Source organism: Trifolium pratense, linkage group LG7 (genome assembly GCF_020283565.1).
Source record: "Trifolium pratense cultivar HEN17-A07 linkage group LG7, ARS_RC_1.1, whole genome shotgun sequence".
Classification (NCBI taxonomy): domain Eukaryota; kingdom Viridiplantae; phylum Streptophyta; class Magnoliopsida; order Fabales; family Fabaceae; genus Trifolium; species Trifolium pratense.
In genome coordinates this window covers 2,980,442-2,999,533 of record NC_060065.1, presented here as the reverse complement: position 1 = coordinate 2,999,533, position 19,092 = coordinate 2,980,442, and the positions used below count along the sequence as shown (strand labels likewise).

General features: G+C 33.5%; 2 protein-coding genes and 1 pseudogene across 3 annotated transcripts; 1 reads left to right on the top strand and 2 right to left on the bottom strand.

The window, feature by feature from the left end:
- Positions 1-1,467: 1,467 nt before the first annotated feature.
- Positions 1,468-8,016, bottom strand: LOC123893646 (annotated as a pseudogene).
- Positions 8,017-10,086: 2,070 nt separating this feature from the next.
- LOC123893645 (cation/H(+) antiporter 1-like) lies at positions 10,087-12,657 on the bottom strand. Its single transcript, XM_045943411.1, has 3 exons — positions 12,505-12,657; positions 11,400-12,380; positions 10,087-11,292 (listed from the first exon to the last, which is right to left on the bottom strand). The coding sequence occupies exons 1-3, from the start codon at positions 12,655-12,657 to the stop codon at positions 10,087-10,089; spliced, it is 2,340 nt and encodes a 779-aa protein (XP_045799367.1).
- Positions 12,658-14,930: 2,273 nt separating this feature from the next.
- Positions 14,931-18,992, top strand: LOC123893643 (xylulose kinase 2). 2 transcript variants are annotated; one of them, XM_045943408.1, is made up of 10 exons: positions 14,931-15,059; positions 15,156-15,813; positions 15,929-16,017; positions 16,941-17,005; positions 17,236-17,291; positions 17,454-17,574; positions 17,685-17,813; positions 17,889-17,980; positions 18,062-18,236; positions 18,344-18,992. In XM_045943408.1, the coding sequence occupies exons 1-10, from the start codon at positions 15,001-15,003 to the stop codon at positions 18,574-18,576; spliced, it is 1,677 nt and encodes a 558-aa protein (XP_045799364.1). In that variant the 5' UTR covers positions 14,931-15,000; the 3' UTR covers positions 18,577-18,992. The 2 variants fall into 2 exon arrangements, with proteins under 2 accessions (XP_045799364.1, XP_045799366.1); XM_045943410.1 differs by having other exon boundaries at positions 14,951-15,059; positions 15,227-15,813.
- The last annotated feature ends 100 nt before the right edge of the window (positions 18,993-19,092 follow it).

Below are 19,092 nucleotides of genomic sequence, written 5' to 3'. Positions count from 1 at the left end.
ATATATATGAGCTAATTGTTTTGGCACATTTTCTTCAATTACGAACCAACATTTTTTATGGTTAAGACTACTTGTCTCAATTATTGTCACAAATTAAATATTCGGACTCATCCTCACTAACTTGGTTTTTAAATTTTTCTGTCTTCATAATTATCAAGAATGTTATAATCCTTTTATGGCAATGAAAATACATGCCAAAAAAATGCATTCAAAACTAGTGATTTGAATGTGTTCCAAAACTAGAATGTTTTCCTAAATCACTCACTCCGGTATTACTCATTTTTGTTGTTGTTGTTGGATATACGATCTGGAATCCCTTTTTGTTTCTTGGTTTTAGGGTTTTTGATTTTAGGTTTCTTCAAATTAATTTTAGCATCAAATCAAATAATTTTTGGTGGGTTGTTGTTTAATGGTTAAATGATCAGGAATTATAAGTCTTGCTAAATATGAAACATATACTAATATATTAACAACTAATGATTAATTTTTAGTTGTTTAAAAAAAAAATCATATTAGTAACATTTTTTTTTGAATGGAAGATAATATCTCAGTCCAAAATCATTTTAGACATGCAACAATTGTCTTCTTTATTCTCTCCTTAAAAATAATTTTTTAAAATGGATTTATTAAATCAATTTTAAAAGCTAAAAACCAAAACTAATTCAAACATGTCGTAGTGATAAATTTTACTATCATTAATAATTGTATGTTAAATTCTTTTTTTTGTACAATGTATGTTAAATTCTTTAGTAACCACTAAAATGATAAAATTGAAAAGTACTCAATGTGCACCTGCGCGCACAACATGCACACACTTTATGTGCATATAGGAGTATTATATAGGGTCATGTTATCCTAGAGCATTAAAGAAACAAATTTTGTAAAACATATTTTCAATTAGAGAGGTGGATTGATGTTGAAGTGAAAAGATTTTTTAGAGGCGTACAAAGGATTATTTGAATGGAATAATTTTCTCCATAACCATCTGGTTTACTAAGCTCAAGAACAACCACATTTCCATTAATTTTCTTGTCATTCATTTATCACATGCGCATGTATAATGTTGCAAAAGATAAAGGACTAAAACGAATATTAATGTTCAACTAATTATACTAAACACTTTAATTTCAATGAGTTATAAGCTATCAATTAACTTGTTTTTAACAGACATATATATGTACTGGTTGACCTACCCTAAAAATGTACACAACTGCATTCTATATAAACAACATCTTGAAGGAAAATAAATAAATAGACAAACTCGGACATCTATATGCAACTACAGCAGGGAAAAGAAGTGTTAGAGGTGAGAGGAATTTCAAATAAAATGGTGAAAAGATGAAGAGAAGGAGAACCAAAAGAGACCTAGAGAGGGGTCATCAGAGGATCTTGAAGCAAAGGATCAAAGTCCATGAACCTAGAATTTGAATACCATGTGTGAGGACAAATGAAAGCACCTGCTAAGTGCTATCGAAATAGATCTGGGAAAGACCACATTATGAACTTTGCAAAAATGTCAGAGTCAAGAAATTCAATATGTGCAGCACGACCGATGAAAGAGTTCAAATTCTTGCCATGGGAAGAGGCATCAAAATTGACATCACAGCGCATGAATACTCGATGTTCAGTAGGGTTGACACGTATTTGGTCCAAACACGCATTTAGCATCTCTAGGAACATTTTACCCTTCTTTGAAGTGTCATGTGAAGCAGCTGGGCATGATTCAATTCTGGCAGAATGGTAAGGCACATAACCATCCTGAAAAATGGTGTTGTATCAGTTAAAAAGAAACTAAAGAATTTTAAGTAAAAGAAAACGTGTCACAAGGAAAGTGAAATTGGGGTAAAGAATAAAATGTGTCATCAGCTAGCATGGAGTAACGTTAACATGAAATACTTCAAGTGTGAGCAGTTTAGAATCATATGTACAAAGAAATTGTGACTGTAAGATTTACCTGAGGGGAAGATAACAAGATAACATTCGTAAAATGTTCCAAGGTCTTCTCCTGAAAAAAGAGTGCAAAAGAAATAACTCTATTAGAAACTCTTCATAATAGTTATTTCCATTATGTATGAATGATTCATGAAAAGCGAATGGCACGCTCTTTAAATTTGGGGTTTAGTGAACACAACACCTCAGTTTTCATTTCACAGAAAATGACTCCTTACAACTTTAAGATAAATCTTATTAGCCACCACTACCATTCATTTTCTATATCAAATTCATCTTCACTAACATGCATTTATATTTTCGTTTTCCCCTTCATTATTTTTTAGTTGAACTATTCATAGCGAAAGTATCATTATGCACTAACACAAACTAACCATCAAAACCGGTTCATAAGGTGAACCACCATAAACACATTTTCAGGCTATATCTTATCTACCATGGAATTTTACAACAAACCCTCTCAAGCTCAGGACTGGACATTTAGAGTGGCCAATAACGGGTGGCTTGACAAGTAGGCTATGATATCATCTTAGGGTTGCGTCTAAGATGCCTAAGATGATATCAGAGTGGCCAAAAACGTCTTGTAAGGTGAGTGACTGGCCACCACTTATAAGCATATTTTCAGGTCATCTCTCATCCAATGTGGTACTTCTCAACAACATTCATTTCCAAGAAAATTGCCATAGACTTTGAGAAATTTATAATAAAGATCATACATGCCAGCTTCTAAAAATCACATCAACATTATTTATCATTTTCAAATGCAAGTAAATTTTATTTGGAAAAACAGTGTATAGTCTATTAGACATCAAAACAAACTTGGCATACAAGAAAACAAGACCTTTGAGCTCATGCCTGTGTCATTTGATTCCAACCTTTGTAGGACACTTTCCTACCTTACACAGTTTATATAGGAACGTGTTATGCAAATCTGGATCATCTGTGCAGGTGAGCTGATGAATGCACTGCGTGTTTTTTAGCTTCTTTAAAACCCACATTCCAGAATTAAATAATGAGTTTGAACTATAAAGATACCCCAAGTGTGGACCAGATAATGAAACATATGTATGTAGGTGTCTTAGATATGGCTCCATCATGCTATCTGCAAATACAGGACAACATTTAGTACCAAATTTCAACTGATCGACTCATCTCTTCTATACAATTATAACTTACCTGCTATTGCTGTTCTTATAATGAGATTACCCATAGAATGTCCAACAAAACTTAACTTAATATCTCCCAATTTCCCATATCTTGTTACTTTGTCCATTTTACTTTTAACAAAAGAAATAACTTCCCGAGCTAGTCTATGTCCCATTTCTCTGAAGTCTCCAGTTGTTTTATCTTCATTAGCCTCTGACATGAGAAATTCTACCTTGGGATCTATTAAAAGCCATTGATTCCGAACAAGCCGTAGATCCAAATGATGCCCCTAAAACATTTTGAATGATGAAGAATAGGCATTTAATCAACTTTTTAACCAGATATGAACAAAAATATGGAGTCAGACCATCAATATTGATACATCTGGTGTGTATGATATTTGTTCATTTTTCTAATAAAGCAAATATTGAATAACAAAGACTAAAGAGCAAACAAATTATGCATTTCGAAACAGCGTAGACCTGGGCAGTAGACTCAGTTTACGTCAGCTCAATTATAAAAACAAAAAGAAACAGTTGATTACCAACTTTTGTATACTTGGTCAAAATAATAGAAGACTTCACATTAAAACTTGCAGCATTCTTGGTTGTATGAGAATTGAGTAGTATTGCTTATTTATTACATGCACGTTTGAAATCTGATCATGACACACAACTTTAATTGAGAATAGTCTAGTCTAGACAACCAAACCCAAATCAGATAACTTCAAGTTTTAACGGGTTAGGATTTTCAACTTTCTATTTTGTTTAACCCAAGGTGATAGAGACTTGGGTATAATGGGGTGTCCAAGTCCCACATCAAGTAGTATGGGATGCTGGTGGAGTATTCAACTGACTTGGTTCTTTCGGCTTGATAGCTAGCTTTTATGAGAGGCTTCTTTCTCCAATTGGTATTAGAGATAGGTTGACTGTGGCTCGAAAAGGGGATGAACGGAAAGACCGAGTAAAGCATCATAAAGTGCCAGCCGCTGGGACGTCGGCTCTCAGAGGTGGTGCTATGATAGTGACTTAGGTATTATGGGGTGCCCAGGTCCCACATCAAGTAGTATGGGATGCTCAGCGGAGTATTTAAGTGACTTGGTTTTCCCCCCTTAATAGCTAGCATTTATGAGGGTTTCCTAAGTGCTTAAATACACATGACAAGGTCAAAAGTCAAAATTGACCACAGTTCCTTAGTGGGTGAGGCTTTTAGGTTTTCCAGCTTGATTAAATTCAGACTAAATCTACCTGACCCCTCTTCCGCTTGGTTTGATGAGTTATGCCAGAATAGTCTCCTTTTGACAATGTTACAAATAGTTCATCAACAGTAATATGACTAATCAATAACTCTCTAACATAGGTGGATTAACTTAACATGCTCAAGTTCTACATAAGAAAAGCAAGGTACAGTTTTGCAATAAAATCCACAAGACATGCCTGAAACCCATGCACAAAGACAACAATCTTCAACACACGAACATTACGTTGTGGTGCAGATTTCTTTCTTGAAGTATCACTGTCGAGCCCATTTGTTAAGCTATGTGAATCAACAAGTCCAACATGTCCCAGGAATGAAATTTCACTGATACTACGTCGTGGTACATTCATCACCCTTTCAACAAGCACAACTGGTATACGCAAAGGATCTCCAAATATCTGCATGTCTTGAATTGAACGGTTGTTAATCTGCAAAAGAAAAGTATTAAGTATTAATTAATTCATTAATTAATAGCCCATATTTAAGAGTCAGAGGGAGGTCCCCATATTCAAGTTGATAGCTCACCCGCATCTGTGCAATGCTCTTCCGATGATGTTCGGCACTTGAAATTGCAGTTACAAGAGGCTGTATGATATCGGAGACAACATTAATGCTTTTCTGGAGCAACTTACATGAAACAAAAAGATGAAGAAACATACAAGCAAACACTTACCTCATCAGGTAACTTCCACAAACTGGAGACTCTTTTGTGCATACTACGACGAGAAGACTCATCATTCCCACTATTTATGTAATGGTGAGGCATCTCTACCTTAGAATGCATCATCCATATTGACCACTCAGATTTTCGATCCTTAGCCCATGTATTGCGTAAAAATTCTAGTATCTCTGTCTTGTTTTCCCTATGGATTTTCAAAAATATTTTCCATAAATAGTACAATTGATCTCCCAATGAATGAAAACAATCCAACAGTTCATTCTGAGAGAGGGAATGGACCTTTTCAGCATTCTGAATATCAGGAGCACGATTTTCTCTCTGTACAGAAAAATAACAAAGAATCAATAAAAAAGAAACTGTAAAAACAATATAAATGCCTAACGAAACAAAAAAAAAGTAAAACTCCGTAGCATGAAATAAAGCAAAGACCTCAAGACCATTTTTTGGCTTGCCTTGTCCTAATTCTTCGTCTAATGCATTTCCATTTGCTTTCACCACAAAATTTATTAAGTCTGCATTATTCATATTTGACACAAAATCTGACGTATCGATAGCTTCATTAACTGCTTTGTTAATTTTGTGTAGTTCTTCCAGCAATAAATCACGAGAAGTTAATAATGATTTGACAAGCACGATATCTTTCACATCTTGAGAAGCAACCCCTCTGAAGCCCTGATCAGTCACGCAAAACATTCTCTTGTTAATGTTTGAAGAAGAATGGTCAAGAAAAAAGAATGAGGGTTTTTACCATCCCATATTACTTAATTACACATACAAGTATTGGAATTACCATACGTCCTATATAACATTCTTTAAATAATTTTTACCCTATTTTCAACACTGGTAGAAAGCTTTTTGCTAGTGTTTATGGTAGGCATCCTCGACTTGCTTTTACAAAAGGTTATTTCTACAAATCAAACCTATGACCCTCTTATGTGAATATATTAACATTTGTTGCAAATGCGACACTCAGTGTATCACGTCATATCTGCTTTGTTATCAATAAAGACTTAAGTGTAGACACGTTGCTGAAATGGATAGAGTGAACAGGATAATTTATGTAATCAAACATGCACAAAAACAATTTTTCAATCAAAGATGCTCCAAAATTTACTTATGAATGGAACACAAAATACTAAAATAAAAGCCTATAGTAGATTCATACTAAAAATTAGAACATCTAACAAACCTGGGTACCTTCGATGCAGATGAGTGAGAGGCAGCTTTCAGTAGACTGACATGTACACTTACATCAACAAGTACTGCATGTAAAGCATCAAAATGGACAGGACAATACGAATGCAATCCCAACAAAGCTTTGGGAGGAATTCGGAATTCATGGATAGCAGCCGGGGAATCATCCAGAGAAGCTTGCATGTCAGCCCTGTAGATGGAAAGCTCCAGTCAAGAATTCCATTTTCATCAAGCAAATGTCAACCAAAATAGAAACAAGCATGTGTGTGGATCATATAATAGGCTAATGAACACACTACTTTTATGACTCACCCATCCTCAAGTGTTGCAGCATAAATAAGCTCAAACTTTAAAATAACACCATTTGTAGTAAAATCCTGTAAATAAGAGCCACATAAAACAGTTCAATGGGATAAGAATATTCAACTAAACGCGTTGGTTTTTTTATTGCTAGTTCATATACTCCGTATTGACAGAGAGATCATTATTACCACAGATTTACTACGTGATAAGTTGAATGTGATCATCATACATAAATGAACATCTTGCTTAGCGTACTTTATCCGAAAGGTCTGTGTTGAGAAACTGTTTTCTGTATCATCAATCTTCCATGCTCCATAAATACTACTTTGGTCCAGATCAGGAGCTGCATAACCAAAAAATTGTACATCAGATATAAATTTATCACGAGAAAAAGCTTCACTAATGGTTCTCATTTCTTTTTCAACAACTTTGGGTCTCATTTACAACTTTCACACCCAGTGAGTATATCTAGGTTCAGCGCGCAAAGTCGAGAGTTAACAAAACCTACTACTACTCCAACAAATCATTGAATCTCTTCACTCTTATATTTCTCAACTTACACACCATGAGGTATTCTTTCTGGGTAATAAAAGCTAAAGTTGTAGACTGCAGACCCATTTTCAACAATACTTATTTCAAGTTCATAAACTCCGCATTGACGGTGTAATTTTTTTTACACCGACGCCTAATCATATTTGACTAAGGTATCATGTTAGAGAGTTTAATGGAGATGTATTGACAGTGTAAAATAGTTTTACATGATCATCCAATAAAAAACTATCGGTTTATCATGTCATATCGAGAAAGTGGTGTGCAGTTGGGTGATGTGGCGGAAAACATGTTTGTTATTGGTTGACCGTGTAAAATTATTTTACACCGTCAGTGCATGTTCTTTTTTCTCTAATAGTAATTCCTAGCCAGGGTACAACATATAACATAGTTTGATAATTTCATCTCACACAAACACATCATAGAAAATAAAGCATTAATAATAATAATAATAATAGTAATTAATAAAGAAATTACCTTCATATTGAACAACTCTAGCTGGAATACCATATGAATTATTTTCACTGTCTTCCCATCTTACAGTAATCTTAATCCTATACCATCTATACAAAACAAAACACATCAGAAAATTCAAAAATTAATAAAAAAAATAGAAATAGTTAATTAAAATGATAATGTATACCCCTGTTTAAATAAATCAAGATTGTGAAATCTATGAACATATATGGCAATTTCCTGAACAGTTTCTAACATAACCACCACCGGTTGAACCTTAACGACGTGAGGCATTCCAGAAAAATGAAAATCTGGAAAGGGATTGATTGATTCTATTCATTCTTCTAGGTTTTTGTAATGGCCACAATTTGGGGGAGATTAACCTTATTTGTGTTGTTGTGTATCAAAATCAAGTTGTTATTGTTTGTTATCAGAAAATGTAACAAATTGGAATTCAGAATCGATAATGCCATCTTGGTTGGAATTACAACGATTTGTTTTTGTTTTTTCAACTTTTTTTTCTTCTAAATTTGGAGAGGTTTTTTTTCAATCCAAGTTAGAATGATGATATTACGAGTCCAAAATTACAATTTTTTTTTACTAAAAGTCCAAAATTACATAATAAACCACCAAATTGTTCCAAAATTAAAAAATTGATAAAGACTAATTTTATGGTGTTTATGTGAGCTTTGATCAGTTCATAGGTCACACTATGTGTATAGGAGCTGAGGTTTGAATACCAAAAAAAAAGACTAATCTTATGATAAGTTGAAAATGTGAGGGTATTTTTTTTTCTTTTAGAAATGTCAGGGTATTTTAATAGAAACTAATGAAGATATAGACTTAACAATAAGTGAAATAAATATTTATGGAGAGACCAAATTGAGAAACATTTGATAGATATATGAATTAATTTGAGATATTAAAAGAGTCGGTGACCTATTTAGGAACAAATTACAAGGACAGAGACCAACTTGATGGTTTACTCGAAATTATATACAGAGTACGTTTGATTTGTTAAAAAATAAAGGATTGTGTTTGATTTGAAAACTATTCCTGGACTGAACTAACTGGGGGGCCAAATGATTAAACAACTTTGAATCGCTTTCAAATTGAACTCGTTCAAATCCACGATGATTAGCCTCTTTCATAGCATGTAATAGAGTTTATGCTTCGCCTTTCACTACAGAGTAAATATGTTGCTGTCATTGAGTCAAGCAGTCACAAACTATTCATCGGTATCATGTTGCTGCCATTGAGTTAAGTCAGCCACAAACTGTTCAATGGTATCGCGAAAACAAAGACTCATAGAAGTCACACCGGAACCATGGACTCAGCACCAAAGTTGTCAAACTAAGTTGTTATAATAACACTCTCATAGAATTAAGTTAATTGAACACATAAACCAGCGTGCAACATTCTCACATAAGATTATGAATGAAGATTTTGTATACCATCTTCATAAAGACTACTTGCAGCTTACTAGATGCTACGATAACTATATTCATATTCATATATTTTTGGAGTTAATAAGTACGTATAAAGCTCTTTTGGCCGCTAACATGCAAAACAAAGATGCGCTCTGTTATTTCTGGCTGCAAAATACATTTCTAATCGAAATTGTTAGCAAAAAACTTGATATAATAGTTCCAATTATTCCTCTAATTAAATAGTTGGCTAAAGCGAAATTTTGTAATGTATTGAGGCATCCCATTAGCAGGGGCGTCTCCGGGTTTTAGGAGGCTCTGTGCAAAATATAAAAGTGGCCCCTTAATATAAAAAATTTAATTTTTTTTTTAAAAAAATTGTCGATTTAAATCGCGTATAATATAAAAAAATCATTTTTATTTTTGTAAACATATAGATTATCAATATTAAACCAATTGCATTAAATCAAACGAGATAAGAAATACAAAATATTTATCTTTGTATATAACGTCAAAAAAAGAATCTCCTAATCTAAGGTTAAATTTTATGCAAAGATAAAAATGGACTAAAACTATATTTACGAGTATAGCTAACTAATCTATTGATACTCGTATGATATTATATGAACATTAATAATATATAACTATTAGTTTAGGGCCAAAAAATTATCTATTAATATACATTTGATATTTTATAGGTATAAATAATATATAAGTAATATTATAGGACCTCGAAATTTTGAGCTGAGACCCTCAAAATTTTGAGGCCCGATGCCGTCGCACGCCTCGCACATGTGTGCGAGCCGCCACTGCCCATTAGTAATCCGGTTTGGGCCAATACTCGTTGATCAGCCAAGTGTCCCATTTTCAGCTAGACAATTTTGAAACTAGACATTTCTAGAAGGGTAAATTGAATGAAATTGTACGTCCATCTTCATCTCAATTGTATACCTCAAACTAATATAAAAATATATAGTTTGAAAACATATTTAGCATTTCTTTTTTGTTTAATTAACACACTATTAAAGAATAAAAAATGTTTCAACTGTACACCCTAGCTATATTGATAAAGCTAATTAAGTACATGATTATTATTATTGTACCTGAATATATACTAATTAATAATTAATCATGAATTATGCCTTTCTTGGCATCTCTATGTTGCTGAATGACCAAAACAGAACCATGAATATCAAAATCTGAAGAAGCCAATACATCACCAACTGTTCCAAGTTCAGGACACTCTTCCCAATCACTCATACCTATTGTTAATGAACTATTCCCTCTACCACCTCTTCCTACTATAAATAAAGAGTACATGTCTCCAATCTCTTTCAAAGATTCAACTGTTTCTGTTCCATCTTGCACAAACTTTTCCACATATCCAATTTGTCCTGAAGCAACATATCTGTTGTAGAAATCGACCATAAATGTATTGTCAATCTCGTTCACGGTCTCTTCTCCTGATAATGACATTAAAATTTCTTTTTCATCTGAGATTATTCCACTTTCAATATGTTCATCATTTGAGGAAGAATTTAACAAAAATCTAATGATTGTCAAGTTAACGCGAGAACATTTTGAAATACGTAGACTCCAAGCTATAGCCTCGCGATCATCTGGGCCTCCAAAGAAAAGTGTTGCAACATTTTGCGTATTTTCAGATGCAATCAATTGTGAGAAACCAGGGACTTTAGCAAGTCCTCTTTCTATAATGACACCAATAGAACAAGGGGCGTGCCTAAGAACTTTTTGATTGGTAATCCTTATACCTTCTTTGCCGCTTTCTAGTTTTCCATCAATTCGTTGATGCTTGTGAAAAGGAAGAAGGATAATCGATACTTGAAGATCTTCAGCTTCATTGCAAACATCTTCATACAAACTTGGAAAAGACGATACTGCACGTCTTTGATGAACCAAAATCTTTGTGTCTGCGGTGAACGCGTCTAGGGAATTATTAATTTCAACCACATCATTTCCACCATAGTCATCATCATCACTAAGGTCAGCATTGTCTTTTTCATGGAACAATAAATTGGATTTGATCTTCTTCACAAGCTCTATTAGGTGCATTAAATAAGTGGTAGAAGGTGTTACTTTAGATCCATGTATTGCTAGTACTGTTGCAAGTATCGCTGATACCTGTCGTGGATCATATACACAAGCCAAAATTCGAAGCTCGTCATCCATCTCCTGTGGTTCAATCGCAGTATGAATATTTGTAAACATTTTCTCTTCCCCCCTTGCTAGAAAAGCCACAATAATTCCCGATATTATTGTGTTTATGACTATTGCTACTAGCAACACATTGTAAGCTTCTGTGTCGAGATTCTGTAAATTATTATAAGCAAATTAATGTTCACTTTTCAGATCATTGAATAATTGATTGATGTATCTCGTCGTCAATAATAATCATTAATGTACTAAAAATGACTTACTTGTTTTGATGCAGCTGCCACAAATAGAAGGTCAGCATAACCTCTAGTGTTCAATATAAATCCAAGAAAAATCCCTTCACTTGTAGGAATATGAAGGTAACGACAAACTAAAAGAGTTCCTCCAAGTTTGCTTCCAATGCTCAACAAAATCAATATGGCTGTATTTGTTACCTTATCCAAACTCTTAAATACATTTACAAGATCACATTGTAAACCCATGTACCCAAAATATACAGGTAGTACAAAGTTATAAATTGAATAACCAAGTTTATGAATCAATGTTCTAGCTGTTTTTCCTTCTTTAGGAAATAACAATCCCACAAAAAAACAATGAATAATACTATTGTAACCCCAAATTTCTATAACCATTGAGGTAGCTAGAAGCAAAAAAAGAATGAGTAATAACTCAGGGGCTCTTAGGTACTTTTGATTTCTATGTCTTGCATTTAACCAAATTGCTAAGTATCTATTAGTAAAAATCACAAGAGTTGTAATAATGAGACAACCCATACCGGTTGAATTGTGGTAAGGTCTACTCCAATTAACCATCACATTAAAAAACAACAAGCAACCCATTTCTGTAATCAACGCGGCTGACACCGCGATTCGACCAACATCAGATGCGGCAAACCTTAAATCTCCTGTCAAACGAATCACCATCGGAGAACTTGTGTATGCTACCACTAACATTATAACCATACAAAAAGATGGCATTGGAGCATTTATATCTAACTCTTCATACAAATAAAAAGAGACCGATAGACCGAATATTGCACCCATTAACGTACCCCCACATGCTACCAAACTCACCGTACGCGCATTTCGCAATGTGTAGTGAATATTCATTTCTAAACCAAATAGAAACATAAAATTTATGCGACAAAAGAAGCTCACTACTTCATAGTAATTCATCGAATTCACAGGAAAAAATGTTTCTTTTATGTACGGAATATGTGACATTGGTCCTAATACCAAACCAGCCTGTTGAACAATATCAAATGAACACCAATAATTAGTTTATTTATGAACTAAAACTTCAATTCAATGTAAATAATTTAGAATGAAACAATTTTTTTTTTTAAAATATTATGGATTGATTACCAACCAGAATTTGTGCAATGGGTCCAGGTTGACCAACAGTTCTAAGGACAACATTGAAGAAGTGTGACACAACAAGAATACAAGACACTTGCATTCCCATTGAGTTTAGAGGGTTAACAAGTTCTTTGTTACAAAACATCTTGTGGGTGGCATCCATTGTGTTATCTTGTGTTTGTCAAAACTCAATCAACAAATCAGACAAGAAATTGATATGAAATTTTATGTTTTAACAAACCAAATTGTTTTGCATATGAGAAACTTGTTTTTGTGTCTGTATTTCAGATCCTAAATTATTGGTGAATGAAGACTTCTAATATGTCATTTGTGCTTTCGTCCTTTACTTTAGCTAAGGGTAACAACCGATTATATTGTTATAGTATTATATTTAAAATATCCAATACCAATGTCATGCATTTTTAATGTAATATATATGTAAATATATTTTCACATTTAATTTATAATATTTATATCCATAAATAAATATTTTATGAGCTTTGATATTTGATTCTACCAGACCTAAAATTTATAAACTAAATGTGTGTAGGAGGATTGTTGACGACTGACTCATGATATATAACTTTCAAAGGTGACGGTGTATTTGTAAACACTCTGACGAGAATTAAAATTTATGGGGTTTAGAATCTTCAACTAGGCACTCGTCCTTATGGATAGGTGTAGGAAGATTGTCAAGGGCCTTCATTAATCCAACGATCCTTGATAGGTCCATCTGCCTTGCTCTCTTGCGCCTCTAGGGATTGTCAATATTATGGTCTACCTTGGGGTTGGAACTAGGGGTGATCCGGATCAAGACCCTCTCCATTGTAATTTTAACTGGAGGGAGTCCAGTTGAGATCCTGACCATTCACTGCTTTTTTTTAATCATATAATCAATTGTAACAAAAATAAATTGATGGCTGAGATCTAACTGCAGGAAACTTCTACGGGAGACGATCCTGTCTCGGGTGATCCGGTCTAGTACGAGAATGAGTTTCAGTTTGATCCAAAACAATATATTGGGGAAAAAGTTATTCTTGTGAGACACAAGATTTTATCAATATTGTTGTGCTTAGTTTTTTTATCAACACTAAATCACAATATCAGGAATATATCAACAATGTTTAACAGTAAATCAAAAAATCAGTTTAGAATAATAAAAAAATCAGCTACCCAATTTATAACTTAAAACTTCTCCCTTCATTTTCTCAAGACTCCGGGAACACAATCTCTCACCACCAATTTCATCCTTGAAGTGATGTTATTCAACGTCGGCCACATATTCTAGTCACTCTAAATCTACTTATATATTATTTATAAAATAAAAGTATAATATTCTCGGTTCCAAAAAAAATATAATACTCTCACATCAACAACTAGATTTAAACCAAAGCATCGACAAAATACTAAGGGAATTCTTATCCAGAATTGAGTGCATGATAATTTTCTAGAACAAAAGTTTTAATAAAAATTAAACAAGAATTAAAGTTAAAAATTGCTATTTTTATAAATTTATCAAAAAAAATTGCTATTTTATAAGACAAAAACATATTTAACTCTTGTCATGTAATATGAAATGGATGAGTAGATTAAAAAATAATGTAAATAAAATTGACAACCAAAAAGTTAAACCCATGATGAGAGAAAAGTGTAACATAATAGTAGTAATATTTACGGATCTGTCATCTGTGACAATCAACTAACTTACCATATTACCATAAACCTTTGTCAAAACAAAACTAACTTACCATAAACATGTTTTTGTTGCTGACGAGGAATATTGTGGATAGTAGATTTGTTTTGTTGGTAAATTTTGATATGGATCCCTTCATCGTTCATGGTCGACCAGTCATGAATAACATTATAATGAATATGAATTTTACAAAATTCACCGTTTGATTGAAAGTTTATATCATATATTATAGATCAACCATAGAAAAATTTAGAAAAATTGAAAATCATTTAATATGTTATTGAGACACATCAAAATTAACGGTTTATTAAATAACGTAAATCTTGATGGGTCTCAATAAGATATCAAATGATTTTAAAAAAAAATTAAAAATTTATGGATGATCTATACGATATAAAATTTCAATCTAACAATAAATTTCGTAAAATTTATATTCAATAGATCATTTGTTTACGGTGGTCCACCGTAAGATTACTCTTGTTTTGTTTAACATTTGTCATCTTTATCGTTTTATCCAAATAATAATAATAATAATTTGTTCTCATCCAAAGTCCAAACTAAAATTTATGTATTTATATTAAATGGAGAATGTTAACTTGTGCCCTTAGCAAAAATAGAAATTATTAAATGCTAATTTGTGTATTTTGACTTTTGAAGCATTAAATTTCTTGTATCATTAAATGTTGAATTTCTATTTTGGTATATCTTAACATGTGCCCTTAGGGCACATGTTAACAAGACCCATATTAAATAAATAATTAATATTCATCATCATCATCTTCAACACGAAAAACAGTGTTCTGGTTTGCAACAATGGCCGAATTTTCTCTTCCTAATGACTCTTATTTTCTCGGATTCGACAGTTCAACCCAGTAAGTTTACATCTACATTCTCACAATTTCATTTCAATTTTCAATTTGATTTCATGAAATGCATGAAATTAAAGTTTGAATTTTTATTTTTTTTAGATCGTTAAAGGCAACGGTTTTGGATTCAAATCTCAATATAATTGCTTCTGAGTTGATTCATTTTGATTCAGACTTACCCCATTACAAAACTCAAGATGGGGTTTACAGAGATCCTTCTAACAATGGTAGAATTGTTTCACCTACATTGATGTGGATTGAAGCTCTTGATCTCATGTTTCAAAAGCTTTCAAAATCAAATTTGGATTTTTCAAAGATTTCAGCTGTTTCTGGTAGTGGACAACAACATGGTAGTGTTTATTGGAAAATTGGTAGTTCTAAAATATTATCATCATTGGATCATAAAAAGCCATTGTTGGAACAGCTTGAGAATGCTTTTTCCATTAAGGAATCTCCAATTTGGATGGATTGTAGTACCACTGCTGAGTGTAGGGCAATAGAGAATGCTTTTGGTGGTGGTGCTTTGGAGTTGGCTAAAGTGACCGGATCGCGTGCTTATGAAAGATTTACCGGTCCTCAGATTAAGAAAATATTTGATCATCAGCCGGACATTTATAATAACACCGAAAGGATCTCGCTTGTTAGTTCCTTTATGGCGTCGCTTTTTATCGGTGCTTATGCTGCTATTGATCATTCTGATGGTGCAGGCATGAATTTAATGGATATCAAGGCAAAGGCTTGGTCTAAAGTTGCACTTGAGGTTTTAATTGCTACCGACTTACCCTTAATTCATAGTGAATTGGTGTTTCTTGTAGTAGCAAATATTCGTACATTCCTGTTTGATGAATATATGTGTATTATAATTGTTGTTACAGGCAACTGCCCCTGATTTGGAGTCAAAACTTGGAAATTTGGCCCCTGCATATGGTGTTGCTGGAAAAATTGCTTCATATTTTGTAGAGAGGTTTGTTTTACTTACTTAGAATGCAAGTAAATTTAAGCGAAGTTGTTGCATTCCGTATGACATGTTGTCAAAAGTTTAATGATTTTTATAGTTTACTAATAGACTTGCAAGAAATCAATACTCAAGTAACATACCTACATAGAACCGGCTGAGTGCATAATATTATCTGTTAGAGTTGATGATTAATTGTACAATGTGAAATTCCACATTTGAAATTTGAAAATATTATGGATACATTGTTAATTAAAGGCTTAACTATACATTTGGTCCCTTACGTTTATTTTAGGTTTCAATTTGGTCCCTTACGTTTAAAAAGTATCAATTTGGTCCCTTACGTTTATTTTAGGTTTCAAGTTGGTCATTTCCGTCAATTTTGTCACATGTGGCAGTCAATTTGCATACGTGGACTGACACGTGGCACTTGGACACGCTGACACGTGTACTGTTCAAACGGTGTTAGTGACAAAACTAACGGAAAGGACTAACTTGAAACTTAAAATAAACGTAAGGGACCAAATTGATACTTTTTAAACGTAAGGGACCAAATTGAAACCTAAAATAAACGTAAGGGACCAAATGTGTAGTTAAGCCGTAATTAAATATTTACCACTAGTACGGTTGCAATTATTGGCAACCTATTGGAAATGACTACATGTCATGGCTTAGATGATATTTTTTGGTAAAATATAATTGTGGATGTTCTTCTTTTTTAGCCATTTTTTTAATGACATACATACAAAGCTATTTACCACTTCGCATTGAACAATGTTGTATTATAAGGATGCGAAATCACTTCACAGCCACTTGCTGGCAGAAATGGTCCATGTTGTCTAATAATGCCTAATGACCTATTGAATGTATGGCGAAATGGTTCTGCATCAAATGCTTAGACTGATGACTGAAGATTATTTGTTTGGTATTAGGTATCACTTTAACAAGGATTGCTTGGTTATTCAATGGTCAGGAGACAACCCTAACAGTGTGGCAGGTGTTACTTTTTTTCTTAACATATTCTACCATATATCTCTGATTTAATATATTGTTTCTGGTGAGATTTATTACATACTTCAGTCGAAGTTCAAATATAGAAATCAACCTCCTTCTGGGGAAAATGAAAATTTGAAAACTTAATTCATGTAGTGGTTGTTGCTGTCATTTTATATACTTATGTTGTCTATTTTTCTCGGCTCATCCTAAATATATTATCCATATCTGCAGGTCTGACTCTAAATATTCCAGGAGATCTCGCCATCAGCCTCGGCACTAGTGACACTGTATGTTAAGATATACATTAACTGTTAAGTTACCTTATGTTGGTCTGTCGTAACTGTTAACTAAATCCTATTACATGTTTCTATATCAGCATACAAGCAATATTCTGAAAATGCAATTTAACGCCCTTGATTTTAGTTATAATACATTCTAGCTTGTCTCAGGTATTTATGATCACTAAAGATCCTAATCCAGGGTTAGAGGGACATGTCTTCCCTAGTCCAGTTGATGCCGAAGGTTACATGGTAATGTTATGTTACAAAAATGGGTCCCTTACCCGAGAAGGTAAGTGTTGTTGTCCTTATTGTTTGGTGCGTCTATGGCTTGTTTACATATACAGCCCATTTAAATGGTTGTTGTATTTTCTAATTCCGGGTCACTATCTCAATTTTCAGATGTGCGGAACAGTTATGCAGAAAAATCTTGGGATGTTTTCAATAAATTGCTGCAGCAAACGCAACCTTTGAATGGCGGAAAATTAGGTTTCTACTACAAGGACCATGAAATCCTACCTCCTCTTCCAGGTCACTCATTGATTTTCCCACACTAAACTGACTTTGTTTTACTCAAGAAGTTACTAACATTTTTTACGGTTCCAGTTGGTTACCACCGCTACGTTATAGAAAATTTCTCAGGTGCATTGGACGGAATGAAGGAGCAGGAAGTGAAAGAGTTTGATCCTCCATCTGAGGTTAGGAAATACATGGCAATTCATTGGTGTAGTTGAGATCCTGGACAAAAACTTTGTATTGAACAATAAGCTAATTTGCAGGTACGCGGAGTAATTGAGGGTCAATTTCTCTCGATGCGAGCTCATGCGGAAAGATTTGGTATGCCGTCTCCTCCAAAGAGAATTATAGCCACTGGTGGAGCTTCAGCCAATGATAGCATCCTCAACGCAATAGCTTCAATTTTTGGCTGCGATGTTTATACTGTTCAAAGACAAGGTAAGCAAAAATTGGCAATCTCTGCCTGTGAGAGTATTAGTGATGTGAAAATTTCTTTAACGCATTTATGTGCATGTTAAATTGAAAATTCTTGAACTTGGTAACAGATTCAGCATCTCTTGGAGCTGCAGTGAGAGCTGCTCATGGCTGGCTGTGCAACAAGAAGGGTGGTTACTTACCGATATCAAATATGTACATGGATAAATTGGAGAAAACCTCTCTAAGCTGCAAACTTTCAGTTAATGCTGGAGATCAAGAGCTGGTTTCCAAGTATGGCGCTCTCATGAAAAAGAGAACCGAGATAGAGAATCGTCTGGTTCAAAAGCTTGGACGCTGTTGAAATATTTAACTTTGCTATTTTGGTTTCAGTTCTTTGCCAGAAAGGAGAAGTCCTTCCTTGCTTTGAGCTTTTTCATTTTCTGTGTATAGAATAAAGTGATTACAGAAGTATAAGCCTTACTTATACTATGAATAAAAGGTGGCATTTGACATGGGCTATAATGCTCTCTTAATCAATTATTTGCTAGCACAGCTCAAATAAAATTAGCAATTATTTATATGTTCTTGTTACATGAAAGGCTTTGCCTACCAGAACTGAACTGATGATCTGTCATTTGTCCCCTCTCTAATTTGGTGAATGCATGATGCAAAGAACCAAGTTGATGAATGACCAGAATTCGTCTGTTAAGAGTTTCACCTTGGATCAGTATGAGATAAAGCTTGAACACAAGTTTATAAAAAGAAATTTTTATTTTAGAAATCGTGTGTAAGGTTAAATTAGGTTATCTCAGTAGTTCTAAGAGTGATTAAATTTCTAAGTATAAAAAGCCAAGAAATAATAATAATTCATTAAAAA

Bases quoted from the DNA above. Each gene is read 5' to 3' on its own strand.
- LOC123893643 (XM_045943408.1), top strand. From the start codon at position 15,001: ATGGCCGAATTTTCTCTTCCTAATGACTCTTATTTTCTCGGATTCGAC. The intron at 15,060-15,155 runs GTAAGTTTACAT...TATTTTTTTTAG, and splicing joins GGATTCGACAGTTCAACCCA to ATCGTTAAAGGCAACGGTTT. The intron at 15,814-15,928 runs GTTTTAATTGCT...TTGTTGTTACAG, and splicing joins GGTCTAAAGTTGCACTTGAG to GCAACTGCCCCTGATTTGGA.
- LOC123893645 (XM_045943411.1), bottom strand. From the start codon at position 12,657: ATGGATGCCACCCACAAGATGTTTTGTAACAAAGAACTTGTTAACCCT. The intron at 12,381-12,504 runs GTTGGTAATCAA...ATTGTTCAACAG, and splicing joins GACCCATTGCACAAATTCTG to GCTGGTTTGGTATTAGGACC. The intron at 11,293-11,399 runs GTAAGTCATTTT...AATAATTTACAG, and splicing joins TGGCAGCTGCATCAAAACAA to AATCTCGACACAGAAGCTTA.